Here is an 18,772-nt window from a genome sequence, read left to right as displayed (position 1 = left end):
GGACCAACATGAAGAGAATGCTGTAGGTTCACTTTGTAAAAATACGTTGGATCGGGAGGACCAACATGAAGAGTGTTCTGTAGGTTCACTTTATAAAAAAATTTTGGGTCGAGAGGACCGACATGAAGAGTTTTCTCTAGGCCAACTTTAGAAAAATACGTTGGATCGGGAGGACCAACTTGGAGAGTGTTCTGTAGGTTCACTTTATAAAAATACGTTGGATTGGGAGGACCAACATAAAGAGTTTTGGTCCAGTAGGTTCACTTTATGGATTGACGTTCAATTGGAAGATAGCAGTATCTCTTTTGTATAAAGCGAAATATTCAATTCTAAAGGAAGGTTTAGTATCTTTGTAGACAGGAAGTGACGATTCGATACAGTTAACGTTGTGCGAATCAAAACGTTTTGGTTACTTTTAATGTTTTTAAACAAAGATCTAGAATAATCTGGTAGAGATATCATTCTTCTAAGTAACCGTAGCATTAGTGAAAAGTAAAAAAAAATCATTACGATGGATTTTGAAGATGGAATGACGGTGGAAATTTTTCAAGGAGTCCCTAATGAAGAACAATCAGTTATACATTCGAACAGTATATGCCTCGACATGACTCACGTGTTGAGGAGGTCTCATACTTAACGGTCTCATAGTGATTTGGTTCAAATAAGATACCAGTATATATTGGTTTTAGGAATATACCTGAACGAGAAGAAATCTTGCGAAAGTTCATGCCACGATTCTTGAGTGTTGTGAACAAATCTTAAAAAAGGTTATCCGACAGTGAACTGGAACCATTCCAAATACTTAAAGGCAATGTTCCCACACATATCGCTTGATGTAGCGATTGAAAGAGCCTAAAATAAACCAAGCTTTTTTTTGTTTTTTTTTTCTCTCGGTGTAAAGGGGAGATGTGTAGCCGATGATTAGCATTGCTACACTCATTATGATTCATAGCTATCGATCGACCAAATGAACCTCAGGCAACACTGCACTGTCATCAACAGTGAGTCAGGGCGAGTACAGCTACGGGTGTGTTTATATACCAAAATACGAAATCGACCATCTGTGACATGCAATCGTAATAGTAGGCATGGTAGGCGAACAGCTGGCTGTCAAAAAGCGCTCCGTCTCCACCTTCCACCACTGAGAAACTTTTGGCCTTGCCTATTTTTCCTCAAAATGCTTACACCCTAGCTTTAAGCACCCTGCAGTGAGTCGACAAAAGATCGACTAAGCTTCACGCATTTTGGCGCGCACATCCGAGCGTTATTCGGTAGGCAATAGTGCTGCCGACCCTGGTCTAGAGGATAGCATTCAAGTCTTCTAAGCCAGAGGTGATGAGATCGAGTCTCGGTCACGGCATACATAGTACTCTTTCTGTGGGTTGGTGGTGTTAGCATTAATAAGCTACTAGCCATTATATCCTTGAAAGATGTACGCTTTAGTCTTAAGTAGAATTTAGATCTCTAAACATGAAGTTTCACTGAGATCCTATATGTGTGTGTGTTCGTTTAAAAAAAAAGTAGTGGAAGTAGTGCGTAGTGCTTGCTGCTCTGTGTGATTCTCCACGACGCGGATAAAACTCTTCACAGTCACTCTCTTCGCATTCTTCCGGGCGATCCTCCTGGATAGTCCTGTGTTAGCACATTCATACCCTTTTCCGTTAGAGCAAAATTGGGCTCTCTGTAACATAAACAAGAATCATTAATAGAAGCTGGCAGAACTAAATAAAATTTAAAGCTATTTACCATTTGTTACGATTTTTGCATATTGCGCACCATTTCAAAACTTGTTTCTGGATGAAAAAACTGCTTAACTGCCATAAGCGGCTCCGACAAAAGATATGATTTTTTTTATTTACCTTTTCTCTAGGTAAATTGTACCTTTTTTCAGCGCAATTTAGGTAGAATTCAACACGCTACGAGGTAAGCTTTACCTCAAAGAGGTAGAAAGTACCAATGTTGGATTTACCTTTTTTCTAGGTATTCTTTTTATTCAGCTGAATTCAGGTAAAATTTACCTCGCTATGAGGTAAGATTTACCTTTTTTCGATTTCTCGGTGAATTATACCTCTTTTCCAGCTCGTTTCAGGTAAACTTTACCTTACTGTAGGGTGAGCTACACCTAGAAGAGGTAGAAGTTACCATTTTTGGTTTCACGGGCGTTCACCTTTTAATTTCGGTAAATTTTACCTTTTTATTATTTCCCGTGTAAGAACCATTTCTATCATTTCTATGTGTGCCATGAACTGGGTTGCCAGGTGCCCTGATTTGTCTGTAAAACACAGACTTTTGATCCTTCGTCCAGATATTGCTCAGACACAGATTTTTCCCTGATTTTTGCACAGACTGCACAGATTTTCTAGAATTTTAAAATTGAAGGCTAAAATCAATATTCGTGTATCGGATATGATCCATAAGACAAAAAGTGCCAGATTCTACCAGAAATTTTGCTCGTATCATTGCTTAAAATTTAATTTTATTAGTGTGGAACGTGGTAGAAAACTGTGTTTTGTATTATTTATTAACAACTAGGTAGTTTAAATACTAGAGTACTATCCACTACGCCAACGCCGGTTTAAACGAGTGTAATCGGAAAAAGGATTGAGATGATTTTTTGTAGTTGTTATTATTTTCTAAATTTGGTTATAGAAGTTTACAAAAATATTATGTTCATTTCAGCAAAAAAAAAAATCAGTTTAAGTTCAGTTCAGAAATCAGTTTAAAAGAATAATAAAAATTTGAGGAAAAGAGAAAACATGAATATTCTACGATTTTTTTGGTCTGTATTTTCAAAAACATTTCTTTACGTAAGTTTGAACTTCTTACAGTATTCAACAAATATGCAGTGTTAAAAATACAAATATCTTCTTTAAAAAGTGATGTTACTAGAGTTTTCCATTGGATTTTGGCGAAAAATGTAAAATTTCATTTTTTTAAATAGTGAATACATGTTTAAACTTCTGGACAACGTCTGACAAAAGTTTGTTTTTAGTTTTGAAACAAATTCTAAAAATTATTTTATTTTGTACATACTCCTTTTCAATTTAGAAGTAGCTGTTCGATTGAGAGAATTATTAAATATTGCTTCTTGTTTTAAAGTTGATCGTTAAACATTTTTGAGCATAAACCTTGTTTTGTAGTTTTATTTAGAAAGACGTGCTCATGTGTTCTTTTTATTTTATTGTGAACTGAACAAACTATAATTTTTTTTTTTCTATATTCTAAGCCTTTGGGAAGAGATTCTCAGTGAAGAAAACTAGAGTGTCCTACCCGGGATTTCCCGGAAATTGAAAAAAAAATCGGGAATTCCCGAATCCCGGTAAACGCTTGAAAAATCCCGGGAGTTTACTAAGCCTATAAAATGTGCAAAATTACATAAAATCACAGGGTCTAAATTGGAATAATGAGTCAGATTGAACAAGGAAAATACATGGTTAATACATTGAATTTGATAAAAAAAAAGTTTTTCCAACCGAAAACTTAGTTTAAAAGCGAAAATCGACATAGAACCGAAAAAATCCTATTATGCAAAAAAATCCAAAAACGCTACGGAAAGAAACTGAATGTTCTATTTGCAACACTCATCATTTAGAGCACCTGTATCCGTGGTCTATTCTTGGACCTAATTTATACTAGAATTGGACCAACGAAATTATATCCGATCCAGTGAAAAAACTGGCGACCCCACTCGTGTTCCATTAACTGTCAAACGCGGTTTATAACTGCATCGAATTGGATCCAAATCTCATCAGATTTGGACCAATCCTTCTACCAGTTCAAATAAAGTTGAGTTCAAACTGGTCCAATAGACTACCAGTGCGGTAGCTTTGGTCGGATTTTGGGTCCGGCTGTTTGGACCACGGATATACAGTGAGGGGCAAAATAAAGTGTCCAAATTATTTTTTTTCAATTTCTTTTATTTTTCTGGTTAAAATTCAACGAAAACACATCGTAATCATTTTTAAAATATTGTTTATTATGTTCTTTTCAATTTGTGTTTATGTTGCGTTGGAAAAAAAAAGAAAGTTTTTCTGATAGATAAAAAACAGTTAATATTCCAAAAAAAAACAGGGGCAAAATAAAGTGTCCAGATTAGTACAGCTTCAAATAATTCAAACTGAAGGCAAACAAGAACGATTTAATAATGGGTATGGCCTCCTTCAGCCTTCAACACCTCCTGCAAGCGCTTCGGCACACTTTCAACAAGGTTGTGCAAGTGTTGTGGGTCGAGTTCCTCCCACGCATGCTCCATGGCATCAAAATAAGTATTTTTAATTTGTTACACCAGTCTTATCAATCAGAGCATCGAGGATGGCCCACAGATTTTCGATGGGGTTCAGATCAGGACTTTGTGAAGGCCATTCAAGGGGTTTGATGTGGCAGGAACGGGAAAATGACGTCATCAGATTGGCCGTATGCTTCGGATCGTTATTCTTCTGTAAAACGAAGCGCTCTCCGAGGCCCGTCTTGATGAGGGATACCTCGAGGTTTTCCGGCAGGATATTGCAATATGACTCAGCTGTCATGATTCCGTCAATTTTTACCAAATTTTTACCACCCCACCCCAAGAAAAGCACCCCCACACCATCACGTTATTTCCTCCGTGCTTGACTGTTCCTTGGATATGGCGGTCTTGGAGCTCCTCACCCGACTTGCGCCACATATGATCCCGCTTCTTCCGGTTGAATAGCTCAAATTTGGATTCGTCGGCCCACAACAATGTTTTCTCTGAATCAAAGCAATCGAAAGATTCCTTTTAATTCAACCACGGTAAATGAAAAGTTCAGATACCAGTATTTCGATAGCAACTTACTATCTTCTTCAGTAAGCGTTTTCGATTGGTATCGAGCACGGAGCAACGGAGGAAGTAACGTGATGGTGTGGGGGTGCTTTTCTTGGGGTGGGGTGAGCAATTTGGTAAAAATTGACGCAATCATGACAGCTGAGTCATATTGCAATATCCTGCCGGAAAACCTCGAGGTATCTCCCTCATCAAGACGGGCCTCGGAGAGCGCTTCGTTTTACAGCAGAATAACGATCCGAAGCATACGGCCAATCTGATGACGTCATTTTCCCGTTCCTGCCACATCAAACCCCTTGAATGGCCTTCACAAAGTCCTGATCTGAACCCCATCGAAAATCTGTGGGCCATCCTCGATGCTCTGATTGATAAGACTGGTGTAACAAATTAAAAATACTTATTTTGATGCCATGGAGCATGCGTGGGAGGAACTCGACCCACAACACTTGCACAACCTTGTTGAAAGTGTGCCGAAGCGCTTGCAGGAGGTGTTGAAGGCTGAAGGAGGCCATACCCATTATTAAACCGTTCTTGTTTGCCTTCAGTTTGAATTATTTGAAGCTGTACTGATCTGGACACTTTATTTTGCCCCTGTTTTTTTTGGAATATTAACTGTTTTTTATCTATCAGAAAAACTTTCTTTTTTTTCCAGCGCAACATTTACAAAAGTTGAAAAGAACATAATAAACAATATTTTAAAAATGATTACGATGTGTTTTCGTTGAATTTTAACCAGAAAAATAAAAGAAATTGAAAAAAAATAATTTGGACACTTTATTTTGCCCCTCACTGTAGATGCTCTAAGAACTTCCGTTTCGGTACTGTTGACAGTAAAGAAATCACATATTCTGAAACAAATGGATAGTTATCTGAATATTTACGATTTTTGATAAATAACCTGAAGTCAAGCTAACTAACTTCTATCGATAGTGAGAAATCTTTCTCAATTATTTCAAATTTTTGCAGCTAGTATCAGACCAGATTTTTGGGAATTCCCGGGTAAAGGATCGCCAGATTTCCCGATTCCCGGGAACGCTAAAATGGCCTGGAAATGTACACTCTAAAGAAAACATGCAATAAAAACTGGATTGTTTTTTTCTTCTCAAAAAACGTCCTCTGTATCCAATTATCCTTGAGGATTGTTACACAAGAATTGTTTGAAAATAATCAATTCCTCCTGTTCCCAAAACTAGTCCCACTTTGTCCTTGTCCATGCAGGGAAGTACTTTGTATTGCGTTAACGCCTTTCCGGAGCAGCAGTCATCGCCTTTGCACGAAAATGTGGCAATCGGACACGTGTGCTAATCGATTTCAGCCAGTTCAGTAACAAGAAGAACGGAGAAATAGAACCGAACGAGACACGTTATTTGGAACGGAAGGCGTTAGTTAGATGAATGATATTTATTGGAGCTAAACGGAACTCGGAGTGGTCTTTTCTTTTCGTTTGCTCTGTAACTACCACTACTGGAAGGAGCAGGCACCCCGGCCAGGAGGGGTTTCCTTGAAAAATATGCCAAGGTTGATTTCCGCGCCAACTTGTTTACGAATCGATCGATGTGTGTTCGGTTTCTTCTAGAAAGGTGCACGTGTACTTATGTAAACGTTTTCCCACCCGGAGATGCTAATGATGTTCCAATTGATTAGATTGGCAAGCTTCATCGCCTTGAAGTATGTACAGTCGAATGTTGTTATTCTTCGGCCTTCAAACACCTGTTCGATATCATACTGAAAAAACGGCTACAAGGTTTTAATTAGTAATTCTCAAAGTTTGCCAATCAGTTTTAAATTTTTGAAGTCGATTTTGTGAAGATTTAAGCTAATCTTTCTGTATTCAAAATTCTTATCCATACCCATTTTTATTCCTTCCAGGCCAAAATAATCCAGCAGGATGGCACCTCCATCACATACCGGGGCGTGGATGCTCCCAGCGAGATGCACGTCAAGATGATGCAGAACAACATCGACACCCTGGAGCGGATGTTCACCTTCGTTACCAAACATCACAGCACCAAGCGCTGCATCGGTACCCGCAAAATCATCAGCGAAGAAGACGAGGTCCAGTCCAATGGGCGGGTCTTCAAAAAGTTCAACATGGGTGATTACATGTGGCGGAACTTTATTGAAACAGAATTCGCCGCGGCCTGTTTCGGACGGGGTCTGCGGGAACTCGGCCAGCAGACCAAGCAAAACATCGTTATCTTCGCAGAAACCCGGGCCGAATGGTTGATTGCGGCTCATGGCTGCTTCAAGCAGAACATGCCGCTGGTGACGATCTACGCCACCCTCGGGGATGATGGTATCGCTCACGGTATCAACGAAACCGAAGTGCATACGGTGATCACTTCCCACGAGCTTTTGCCCAAGTTCAAAACGGTGCTGGATGTGACACCCAACGTCAAGCGGATCATCTTCATGGAGGATCAGTTGCACAAAACTGAAGTCACCGGCTTCAAGGCAGGCGTCGAAATCATTCCCTTCTCCAAGGTGCTGGAAATGGGGGAAAAGAGCCAGATCCCTGGCAATCCCCCGACTCCGGACGATACTGCCATCATCATGTACACCTCCGGATCGACCGGAACGCCCAAGGGCGTGCTGCTTTCGCATGCCAACTGTATCGGAACCATGAAGAACTTCTGTGATATCTTCAAAATCTACCCGGACGATGTGCTGATTGGTTTCCTGCCGCTGGCGCACGTTTTCGAGCTGCTAGCCGAAAGTGTGTGCCTTCTGACCGGGGTCCCGATTGGGTATTCGACACCACTGACCCTGATCGATTCCAGTTCCAAGGTGATGAAGGGCTGCAAGGGTGACGCTACGGTGCTGAAACCCACCTGCATGACCTCGGTGCCGGTGAGTAGCTAGAACTATCAATTTGAGTTTGAAGTTTGAAAATAACTTTTTTTCACCTTTGTAGCTTATTCTGGATCGTATCTCCAAGGGTATCAATGCCAAGGTGAATGCCGAGAAACCTATCAAGAAGGCCTTCTTCAAGTTTGCCTACAAGTACAAGTCGAAGTGGGTCGCTCGAGGGTTCCAGACGCCGCTGATGGACAAGTAAGTGTCATCATATATCCATCCAGTCATGGGAGTTTATTTTAAGATTACATACTTCAGCTGTCCTCTTACCGACAGAGTTCATATCACAATAAGGTATATCTGGTCCCTTGAATCGTTCACACTCTTACAAGACTTCTTTTAATTTGTTTGTTTGTTTTTATAGTGAAAGTTGAACGAAACGTGGCCTCTTCAACACTGATTCACGTATCGTTAAGATTTTGACTTTAATGGCCACGCAGTAGCTCAAGCTGCTCAGGAAATACCTTATACAGGCAGTTCCCTGCCACATTCGGTGTGCCCCAAGGTAGCCATCTAGGACCGATTATTTTCCTTATTTTCTTCAACGACATGTTGTCACTCCTTGTCGTCTCCAAACTTGTTATGCTGATGACCTAAAACTGTTTTACACCATAAACGACCACGACGACATAAATTTTCTGCATTGTCAATTCAACCTCTTCGCTGATTGGTGCGACATTAACTGCCTGCAATTAAACCGCAGCAAATGTGCAGTCATCAGCTTTTCTCGGCCTTCAATTACCGAGTACTTCCTTGTAGACGAACCCATCTCACGTGTGAACCACGTTAACAATCTTAGCGTAATCTTAGATCAGCGCCTAGAATTCAAGGCACACACTAACTCCGTGATTGACAAAGCATCCAGAAGTCTCGGTTTAATTTTTAGAGTGGCGAAGGACTTCAAGGACGTGTATTGCCTCAAATGCTTCTGCTGCAGCATTGTTCGTTCCATCCTTGAATACGCTTCAGCTGTCTAGTGCCCCTACTACCAGAACAGTGTCGATCGGCTCGAGGCTATTCAGCGGCGATTCTTGCGATACGCCGTTAGACACCTGAACTGGCAAGACTTTTTTCGCTTGCCTAGCTACGAAAATCGATGCCGCCTCATAGATATCGATATCCTCCAAGGCCGCAGACAAGCAACACGTGCCTCATTCGTCGCCGACCTCATGTTATCGCAAATCGATTGTCTCTTGCTACTGGAGGCTATTCCGCTTAGTGTACGACCCCGTGGTTTTGAAAATCAAAATCTTCAATTGTACATTCCCATTCGAATGAACAATTACGGAGCCAACAGCGCCCTCATCGGTGCAATGAGTTTGTTCAATCGTTTTTCGCAGCATTTTGACTTAGACATTTCGAGGGATGTTTTTCGAAGAAAGGCGATAAGGGCCTTGAGAACCCCTTAGTTAGACTTCAATGTTTTGTTTTTAATTTTAGAACAACATGTGATCCGTTGATCAGAAATAAATAACATATAACACACTTTCCGTGCTGGTCAAGGAGTGGACACTCATTTTGCCCAGCCAGAAACCCTTACAAATATCAACGAGCTCGTATCTCTGGACATTTTGAAGGCGTTTGATACCATCAACAGGACTCGTATTCTGCGCACATTGAGAGGATGGAAAATAAGAGGTCTTATACTGAATATGTTTGCAGCTACCTCGGACACCGAACGTTTAAGGTATCTGCAAACCGATCGTTATCAACTCGACGATCTGCTGAAAACGGAGTACCTCAGGGATCTACTGTGTCTGAACGCTTTTCTTAGTAGCCATGCAATCTTTGTTTGATGTTATACCAACTAATGTTTAGGACAAAACAATTTGACCGAAATGTCTTAGCCGAAGTGTTCAAGCGGGAGCAAAACCGGTCTAAATTATCGGCGGAAAACGTGACGAAAGTACTCACACGTTCGTGTGACGCAGCAATGACCAGTTTATTGGTGGACCGAGAAAATCGCGAATTTGCGTGCGAGCTGCCTTCGCGCTAGGCGAAACATGCAGAGAGCACGATCTAAAACGGAGAGAGACCAGCGTAGGCCGCTTTTCAAAAATGCGAAAAGATACCTCTGCAAGGCAATTAAAGAGAGTAAAAAGGCATGTTTGAGGAAACTTTGTATTGATGCCAATGACCGACCATGGGGTGTTGCCTACAGGATAGTCATGGCAGAAAACAAAAGCGGTAACGCACCACCTGAAATGTGCCCCAACAAACTGAGGGAATAACGAAAGAGCTGTTCCCTCAACATAATATCAATAGCTGGCCGCAAGTCCCGTACGACTGGGATACGAGCGAGGAGGAGTTCATATCGTTGGAAGAACTGCGCGACATCGCGAAATACCTTCAGCTGGAAAAGGCTCCCGGTCCAGATTGTATCCCGAACATTGCAGTTAAGGCCGCGATTTTGGAATTTCCCGAAATGTTCTGATCGTCATTGCAAATTTGTATCGAGGAAAAAATGTTTCCAGAGGTTTGGAAACGGCAAAAGCTGGTTCTGCTGCCCAAACCAGGAAAGTTATTGGGGAACCCATCGGTATACAGGCCAATATGCCTAATGGATACGGTTGGAAAGGTTCTGGTAAAGGTGATCTTGTATCGTATCCAGCATTACACCAAGGGTGAAAGCGGATTGTCCAACAATCAATTCGGCTTTCGAAAAGGGCGATGCACAGTCGACGCCATTCGAACTGTCATCGAAGAGGCTGATAAAGCCAGACTCAAGAAGAGAAGAGGGGATCGTTTTTTGTGCGGTAGTAACATTGGACGTGCGCAAGCTACAATACATGACAAGCGAAGGATTTCAGGAAAAGGATGTTACATCTGGAGTACCGCTAGGGTCGATACTGGGCCCGATCCTGTGGAATATTCATGCATTATCGAATCAAAGCGCGAGCTTAAATATTCGGGTGTGATGATTGTCGACCGGTTCAGCTTTAAAAGCCACGTTGAGTATGTGTGCAAGAAGGCGGCAACAGCATTGGCCGCACTTAAGAGGATAATGGCGAACAACTCGGGGATCCGAAGTAGTCAGCGGATGATAAATTCGAGTGTGGTTTCATTAATCCTTCGTTATGGAGGGGCGGCCTGGAAATCTGGTCAGTGTACAAAAGCAAATGAATTTGCGTATCATCAGAGCATACCACACCGTTTTGTCGGAGGCTACATGCGTTGTAGCGGGAGTCATGCCCATCTCGGTTTTGTTGGTGGAAGACTCCTATTGCTACGAAAATAGAGGCACGCAAAATGTGAGAACACGAGGCAGAGATAGCTCCATGGCCAACTGGCAGCAGCTGTGGGACAGCTCAGAAAGAGGAAGGTGGACCCATCGTTTGTTTCCAAATATCAAGGAGTTGATGGAGAGAAAGCGTGGCGAAGCCAGGTCAGCACAAGTCACATTCATGGTTGGCGCCCAAAAGTGGTTGTAGAACCGTCTAAAAGAGACCTACCAGGATGTTACCGGGACGGAAGACAGTCAACGTCTTTAGAGGAGTAAACACCAACCCTGTCGTCTTCATTAGGAAGGGGAGTGAATGGATTTAGTCACCTCTTACGTAATGGGTCAATGTCTCCGTGATAATGTTCTAGAGCCGCTATTCTGAGTCTTCTCTGAGCTACTCTGAGGAGACACTTGATGGGCAAAAATACGCCAGGGAGGCTTTGATAGCGCGTTGGCGGCAACTGTAGAATAACTCAGCGATAGGAAGGTGAACTCGTCGTCTGATACCAGAAGTTAAAAATTAAATGAGCAGGAAACACGTTCAAGTCAATTACTGCAAGAGGCCGAATTCGATTTAACAATTGAGGAACAACTAATGAAATGAGGATTACAAAGAGCCCAACAGGCTGTCGTTGGAGTTTGCATTCCTTTTGAGGTGGTCCTTACAGAAGAATTTGCCAAACAAACTTTAACACCCTTGATCACTTTTATAGGCCCTTTTCCTCCAGCGGCTTTAAATCTGGAACTAATTTTCAGATAAGCGTTTAGCAAAATGGAAACAAAGCTTCCAAAGCCCATTTAAGGTCATAACCGAGTACAGTCTTTTCAAAGTTGTGTTTCGTTCTTTCTCTTCTCAGAATCCTGTTCAAGAAGATCGCCAAACTGCTGGGTGGACGAATCCGGTCCGTTCTCTCTGGAGGTGCCCCACTGGCCCCGGACACGCACGAACAGATCAGCCTGTGCCTCTGTGTGGACATGATCCAGGGTTACGGTCTAACAGAAACCACCGCCGGAGGTGCCGTCATGGACAGTAAGTTCCTTTTGTTGATTGGGATTGCGAAATATTTTTCTAACTTAAAATTTTTTCATTTAATTTTAGAGTGGTGCATGGAGTACAGTGTGGTGGGAGGCCCCTCGGCAACCAATGACATCCGGCTGATAAACTGGGAGGAGGGTAACTATCGGGTGACTAACAAACCATACCCGCAGGGTGAGATCGTGATCGGTGGAGCAACCGTTTCTAAGGGATACTACAAACTGCCCGGCAAGACCGAAGAAGACTTCTTCGAAGAGGACGGACAACGGTGGTTCCGAACCGGAGACGTTGGAGAAATCCATCACGATGGTGTTCTCAAGATTATCGGTAAGGTTTTGAGGTGTTTTAAAAATTTGGTGCATGTTACTGAAAATCGGTTTTGATTCCTAGATCGTAAGAAGGATCTGGTGAAGCTGCAGGCCGGCGAGTACGTGTCGCTCGGAAAGGTCGAATCGGAACTCAAAACTTGCCCGGTGGTGGAAAATATCTGCATCTATGGTGATTCGACGAAGCAGCATACGGTAGCCCTGGTGGTGCCAAACCCACAACATCTGGAGGAAATTGCCGAGAAACAGGGCATCAAGGGCATGGAGTTCGATCAACTGTGCTCTTCACCGGTGATGGAGAAGGCCGTCGTCCAGGAGCTGGCCGAACACGGGCGCAAATGTAAGTTTTGGATTGCTAGTTTGTGGGACAAAAATTAAGTATATTTTGAGAAATCGACAGAGTTTATAATATATTATTTTTCTTCGCTGCCACAGGCAAATTGCACCGATTCGAAATCCCGACGGCTGTGACCCTGTGCAAGGACATCTGGACCCCGGATATGGGTCTAGTAACGGCTGCCTTCAAGCTGAAACGCAAGGACATCCAGGAACGGTACAAGAGCGACATCAGTCGAATGTACGCAGCGTAAGCATCTGTATCGACAACCGAGGAAAGACACCAAAACGGACCTTTCTATATGGTGCTCGAAGATGTTGCATCGACGACAAGGACGACTCAGATTGGTTACCATCAGCAGAAAAGAAAGGCTACCGACATCATCATCATCACTCTTGGTAAAATGTGAACCAAGCTACTAAAAACTACGATTCGAATCCTAATCAACCGACAATGCAAAATGACCATAGAGACAGAGGAAAAGGTGACAAGTTCCGATTCGATGCACGGCATTGTTTACCCGCTGAATTTAGACTTTGGAGCCTATCCATAGGATACATTTTTTTTATCTTGTTTATTCATTGTTCATGTTTTCATTGTTTTCTTTTTCAATTATCGTTTTTCTTTCTTTATTTGAAACCAAATATACCAACTTATAAGTTTGTTGCTTGTTTTCCGTAGTTTTTCCTTCGCTATTTGATTGATAAAAAAGTAGTGTAAGAATGCGTCACATTTGTACATAAAAAAATTACAATGAAATGCTGCAAATGAAACGAATGTATGTGACTGTTTGTTTGAATCAGCTTTCGTAGATATGCACATGTCATAACATGTTGAACAATTGCGTTATTAAATTGGTCATTTAAAGAAAATAAATAAAAGGAAGGTACGTTTTTTCGTAGGTTTTAGGAAAAAAAATTGTCCAACCTTTGAGATATACATAACACAATGTGATGGAGTAGGTTCTAGGAATAAAAGAAACAAAAATTATAGGAACTAATAAATGTACGAACCAGCGGAGGATTTCAAAGTGGAACGAAGGTTTTGAGACGATAATCTGTACATACAAATGAAAGATGCGGAAAAAACCGTGAGCTAATAGCAGAACTTATTATTACGTTTTGCCAAACCGATCAGAAGTGAATGAAAATCGAAAAGGCGACTGACCGTAGTCTGATTAGTTTAGTGTAGCTAAATCTACTAGGTGGATTAGTTTGATAAAAAAAACCATAAGCAAGGCACCAATTCTTGTACATACACACATAATCTTTCAAAAATTCTGTACATTCATTTCTTTCACATTCATAAACCAAAAGCAAACGCTTCAGCATCGAAGCGTTTGTATTATAGTTTTCTTATGTTAGCCGTCAGAGGTCAGCCTTTCGTTGGAGAAAAGGTGTCTCGGCTAAAATGGGAAGAGAGAAAAAAAACACCGTAACAAATTCGTTCACCAAAATCACCAGACCGGAATTAAAAGAGGCAGCAAATTCAACCCACAACCGAAGGAAATAAGCAATTGTATTCAACCATTGATTAGACCGTAGGGCCCTATATTTATTGTTATTACTCTTACTTAAACGTACTACATATATCGTACACGCTGCGTGTACTTGTGGTGGAGAACAAAAAAACAATAAAATAAGAACAAAAACCGCCACCCGTTTCCGTTGTTCTTTATAGGCTAATTTCCCCCCTCGAATTCTTCCAGGACTAGACACGAATCCAACAATCACACACTAAAAACACCCTTACAAAAGTGAATAATAATCATCTGGAAACCCACAGTTTGATACCTAACCACTATCCGCTCTCCATAAGCTCCCCTTCGTTAACCACAACAGTTCAACAAGGACAGTTAAAAATCGAGGGAAATGTTTACGTTACGTGCGATTAATAAGGAACATGGCTAGGATCTACTACATAGATAAAAAAAATGAACAAAACTTTGGGGAGGGTATCAAATATATAAATATTTCAAGAGGAAAGCACTTATCTTTAAAGGTGTGCAGTGAATGGAAAAAGCTTTGAGAGAAAATTAAAGAAACAAAATTCAAACAAGGCCGGGAGGTATCAGTTAAGTTAGTGAGTAAACTTTAAATTAAACCTATCGACCACGTTGTAAAGAGAGGAAAAATGATTACAAAAATAAAAAAAGAGTTGCGAGAACGACAGTGAAAATGTGGAACCCACAAATAAATGCTATTGAAAATCTTAACTATTTGTGTTTTTGTTTGAGTGGGGAATTAGTTATTGAGAAAGTCCTACAACCTTGCTTGAAATAGAACATACTTTGGGGTATGGCTTTCGTTATCTAGCGCCGATATTTTTACATGAATATGATGAAAATGTGTTGTTTGCCTCTAAAATGAAGGTACCATTGCTAGACAGGGCCGTAGGAAGAACTGTTTTTGGGGGGGGGGGGGGGGGGGGGGTGTGGGATATGATTAAAGGAAATTAATAAAATATTATTACCAGACAAACAATGTAACTGGTAGCCCTGTTTGACAGCATTGTTACATCTGTTAAGATTGTTATCTTTCTCGCTCTTGCCCTCTTCTTCCTTCTAATGCGCTTTGCCGCAGGCCTACTTCGCGGCAATCGCGAGTCTGCCGTCAAGCTCATCGGCCGCACAGCGCCTTTCTCGGAAAGTTCCCAACAGGCAAGACGTTCGCCGGAACGGACATATCCGGATTGTCCGTGCCATCGCTCGAACACCCCGAAACAGTGCTCCCATTTTGGCGACCGTGACAGGACCGGATTTCACAATTGAGATTCCCAGAATCCTGGAAAATTCGAAACCATCAGAACTGACGCTGAAAGAATGTTTTTAAAATGGCGGTCGTGAAATTTATTGTGTAATTAGTTAGTGACTCAAAGTGTGAAAATATTCCGGCGGATACCGGACAGTTGAAGTAGTATATGGGAGCTACAGTTGCCAAAATTCCGGCGGATACCGGAAATATTTCCCAATAGTTCGGCGGATACCGACTATAGGATGAAGCAAACTCCGGCGGATACCGGAAGTTAGGCTTCGCAAGTTCGGCGGATACCGACTTGCAGAAAAATCCGGCGGATACCGGTGAATTAATTTCAAAGTTCGGCGGATACCGACTTTGGGAAATTTGTTTAGATTGTTCGGCGGATACCGAACATGGATTATAAAAACCGGCGGATACCGGAAGTTAGGCTTTGTAAGTTCGGCGGATACCGACTTACGATAAGGGAAAAAATCCGGCGGATACCGGTGAATGCATTTCAAAGTTCGGCGGATACCGACTTTGGGACATTTGTTTTGATCGTTCGGTGGATACCGAACATGGATTGAAAAACCGGCGGATACCGGAAGTTAGGCCTTGTAAGTTCGGCGGATACCGACTTGCGATAAGGGAAAAAATCCGGCGGATACCGGTGAATCAATTTCAAAGTAAGACGGACACCGATTTTGAAATTAATAACAAATTAAAAACCGGTGGATACCGAGAAATTTTTGTTTTTGATCGCTTGGTAAATACCGAACATGGATTTAAAAAAAAACCGAGCGGATACTGGAATACAAGCTGCGATCGTTCGGCGGATACCGACGTAAATAGGAAAAATTCGGCGAATACCGATGAATCAGTTTCAAAGTTCGGTGGATACCGACTTTGAAAGCCATAAAATAAAAACCCCGTGGGTACCGGAAAATCAGTTTTGATTGTACGGCGGATACCGAACATGCATTGAAAAATTCGGCGGATAACGGAAAATTGCAAAAAAAAAAACATGGAACAGTAGCAAACAAAATGGGGATAAGAAGCAAAAAAAGGGAACGAAGTGAAATAGTCAAATGGTAAAACAACTATTTCTTGATGTGAAGTACTGGATGATAGTTTTTACTTTCTGCTTAATAATTTGGTGACATTTGTTTATTATAATTATTGTTAATTCAAGATAATACTCGAACTAGTAATTTCAACCCCGGCGGATACCGGTGTCCCGGTGGTAGTGTATTTGGTGAAAATTTAAAATCTCAGAAATTGATGCTGGATGTTATACTCCAGCGTTAAAACAAATTTGATAGAAACTTGTAGATGAATTTCGAAACAATTTTAATACCATGTCGCCGAAATCAAAAAGTCAAAATGGGTAGAGAAATAAAACTGTTTAACTTGATAATTTATTGAATATTGAAAGAATTATTCGAATTAATGGAAATCGATGATGAATATCTGAAAAATTAAGTCGAAGCCGTTTTCCTGAACTGCCTTATACCGACTCATTTTGTTTAAAACTCGACCTGATGGAAAAAAAACGTGTAAGACACAGTTGTATGAGCAGCGCTGGTTCATTCAAAAAAATAGTAGATTATGTTCCACTCCCGGATCTGTGAGACAGTAAATGAAACTCTCGTAATTGGGCTTGGGCCTGCTAAAAAGAATAAAGCTGGCTCTTTACTCTTACACAGATTTCCATAAGAATGACAGCTAATCGGGGTGAAATTGGAGTGAAGGCTATTGCTTTCTCTGTTTAACACACGAGAAATCGTATACCGGGATTGCGAGCGCGCCCATCGCCCATAGGCGTGACACCAGTGAAATATGGGAAAGAATGAGAAGATTTATTATCTATCTTTCAATGGCGCAGTTTTGATACGTTAGACGTCAGTTTTCTCCATTAAACTTTGTGGAAACTTAACCTGTACTCTGAATTAATGTGAAGTTATTGTCAGCTGAACTACGAATCTCAAGACTAGTTAGTGTCTGACGTGAGAGTTTGAGTTCCTTTTTTATATGTATGTGTATTAAATGATACTGAATAAATCTTAGTTTGGGTCTGAGTGCTGGCATTGAAATGTATGACTAATATCTGTAATGATAAAATTTAATCTTTATCCAGAGCCAAAGCTGAAGTCTTCATAGTACAAATATGAAACAATCACAGAATGCCAATGTCTAAATTTATATAGAAGTTTAATTACGAATCTGGAGTCAAATTCTGAAATTTTTGAATTTTAAGATTAAGAACATAAAAAATATGTTAAGTGTGAATGAAAATAGGTCCAAATTTATGATTAATCCTTCGAAAAGGTATAGCACCTTTATCCCTTCTGTTATTTTTTTAATATAAACCAACTTCAATTAAAGGCATGTTCTATGAAATCCGAAATCATCATAGATTTACGGATGTTATAGTTAGTTAAGTAGTTAAAGATTATTTTTAATGGCAACTAACGTTATTTCACGAATAAAAGCTAATTAGAGTTGAGGAAGCGAAGGAATTTTCCATCCATAGTAAATGGTCTCTCGTGATAACGATCAGACCCATCGCCAATGACTCTCATGGTGAAAAATGGGTAAGCAGTAACTTCAGAATGAAAGTCGTTAAGGGAGTGTTTGATAGATAGGATTTACAATTTTATAAGGAAACCCTAAAATTTACTGACTGTAGTGATTGAAGATAAGTCTTGAAGCGTATATGGAAATCAATATACAGCACCCGTAAATGGGTATAAATAATAAACGTTACTTCGTTCGGTGTTCAGACACAGTAAAGATAATTCTTGATCCCAGTGCCGAATGTATATATTGATATTGGATATGAACTGGCATGCATCGAGACAAGATATTGTTTTAACATAATTTAAATTACTTTACCCTTCGTTTCATAAAGTAACAAATTTGCAACAATTAATGTATGGAGAAAGTGAAAAATCGTATTTATTTTAGTTTTTAATGATGAATACATCAATTCCAACTGTAAAAAATGATTTTTAAGGAAAAATAAAAAAAAACCATGAAATGAAGGATTAGCCATGTCATAGCTTCCGTGTCCTACGAGACATCAAGTGATGAGATACATGGAAAAATATTCTGATTGTATTTACCTAGCGATAATCATAATGAATATTTTGGTGAAATTTATTTTTCTAGAAGGTAATAAACGTATTTCATTGATTAGTCTGTCGATATTTAGTGATGAGGAAAATATGATGGTTAGTTTCTTGCCGAGAAAATAATAGGATATTTTCGAAATCAATGAATTCAGATGCATGTAGTTTAATTAACATGTTCCCGTAGTTTATCTACTACCAAGTAATAAACTATGATCTTGTCTCCAGATGACATTCAAAAAAAATATTTATTTGTTTTTTATGGAGAAGAGGGAAGATGTGGGATATGATTAAAGGAAATTAATAAAATATTATTACCAGACA

The 18,772-nt window shown here is 40.5% G+C and overlaps 1 protein-coding gene across 3 annotated transcripts in view; it reads left to right on the top strand.

The window, feature by feature from the left end:
* LOC129751040 (long-chain-fatty-acid--CoA ligase 4-like) overlaps nucleotides 1–14,794 on the top strand; it is a 92,015-nt gene extending 77,221 nt beyond the window's left edge. For all 3 annotated transcript variants that reach the window (XM_055746293.1, XM_055746292.1, XM_055746294.1), the window contains 6 exons: nucleotides 6,671–7,651; nucleotides 7,716–7,855; nucleotides 11,738–11,910; nucleotides 11,980–12,243; nucleotides 12,307–12,582; nucleotides 12,678–14,794. In XM_055746293.1, the coding sequence (XP_055602268.1) occupies nucleotides 6,671–7,651; nucleotides 7,716–7,855; nucleotides 11,738–11,910; nucleotides 11,980–12,243; nucleotides 12,307–12,582; nucleotides 12,678–12,832 (1,989 nt within the window). In that variant the 3' untranslated portion in view covers nucleotides 12,833–14,794. The remainder of the gene's footprint in view (nucleotides 1–6,670; nucleotides 7,652–7,715; nucleotides 7,856–11,737; nucleotides 11,911–11,979; nucleotides 12,244–12,306; nucleotides 12,583–12,677) is intronic.
* The last annotated feature ends 3,978 nt before the right edge of the window (nucleotides 14,795–18,772 follow it).

This window comes from Uranotaenia lowii, chromosome 3 (genome assembly GCF_029784155.1).
Source record: "Uranotaenia lowii strain MFRU-FL chromosome 3, ASM2978415v1, whole genome shotgun sequence".
In the NCBI taxonomy this organism is placed as follows: domain Eukaryota; kingdom Metazoa; phylum Arthropoda; class Insecta; order Diptera; family Culicidae; genus Uranotaenia; species Uranotaenia lowii.
This window is presented reverse-complemented; position numbering and strand designations above follow the sequence as displayed.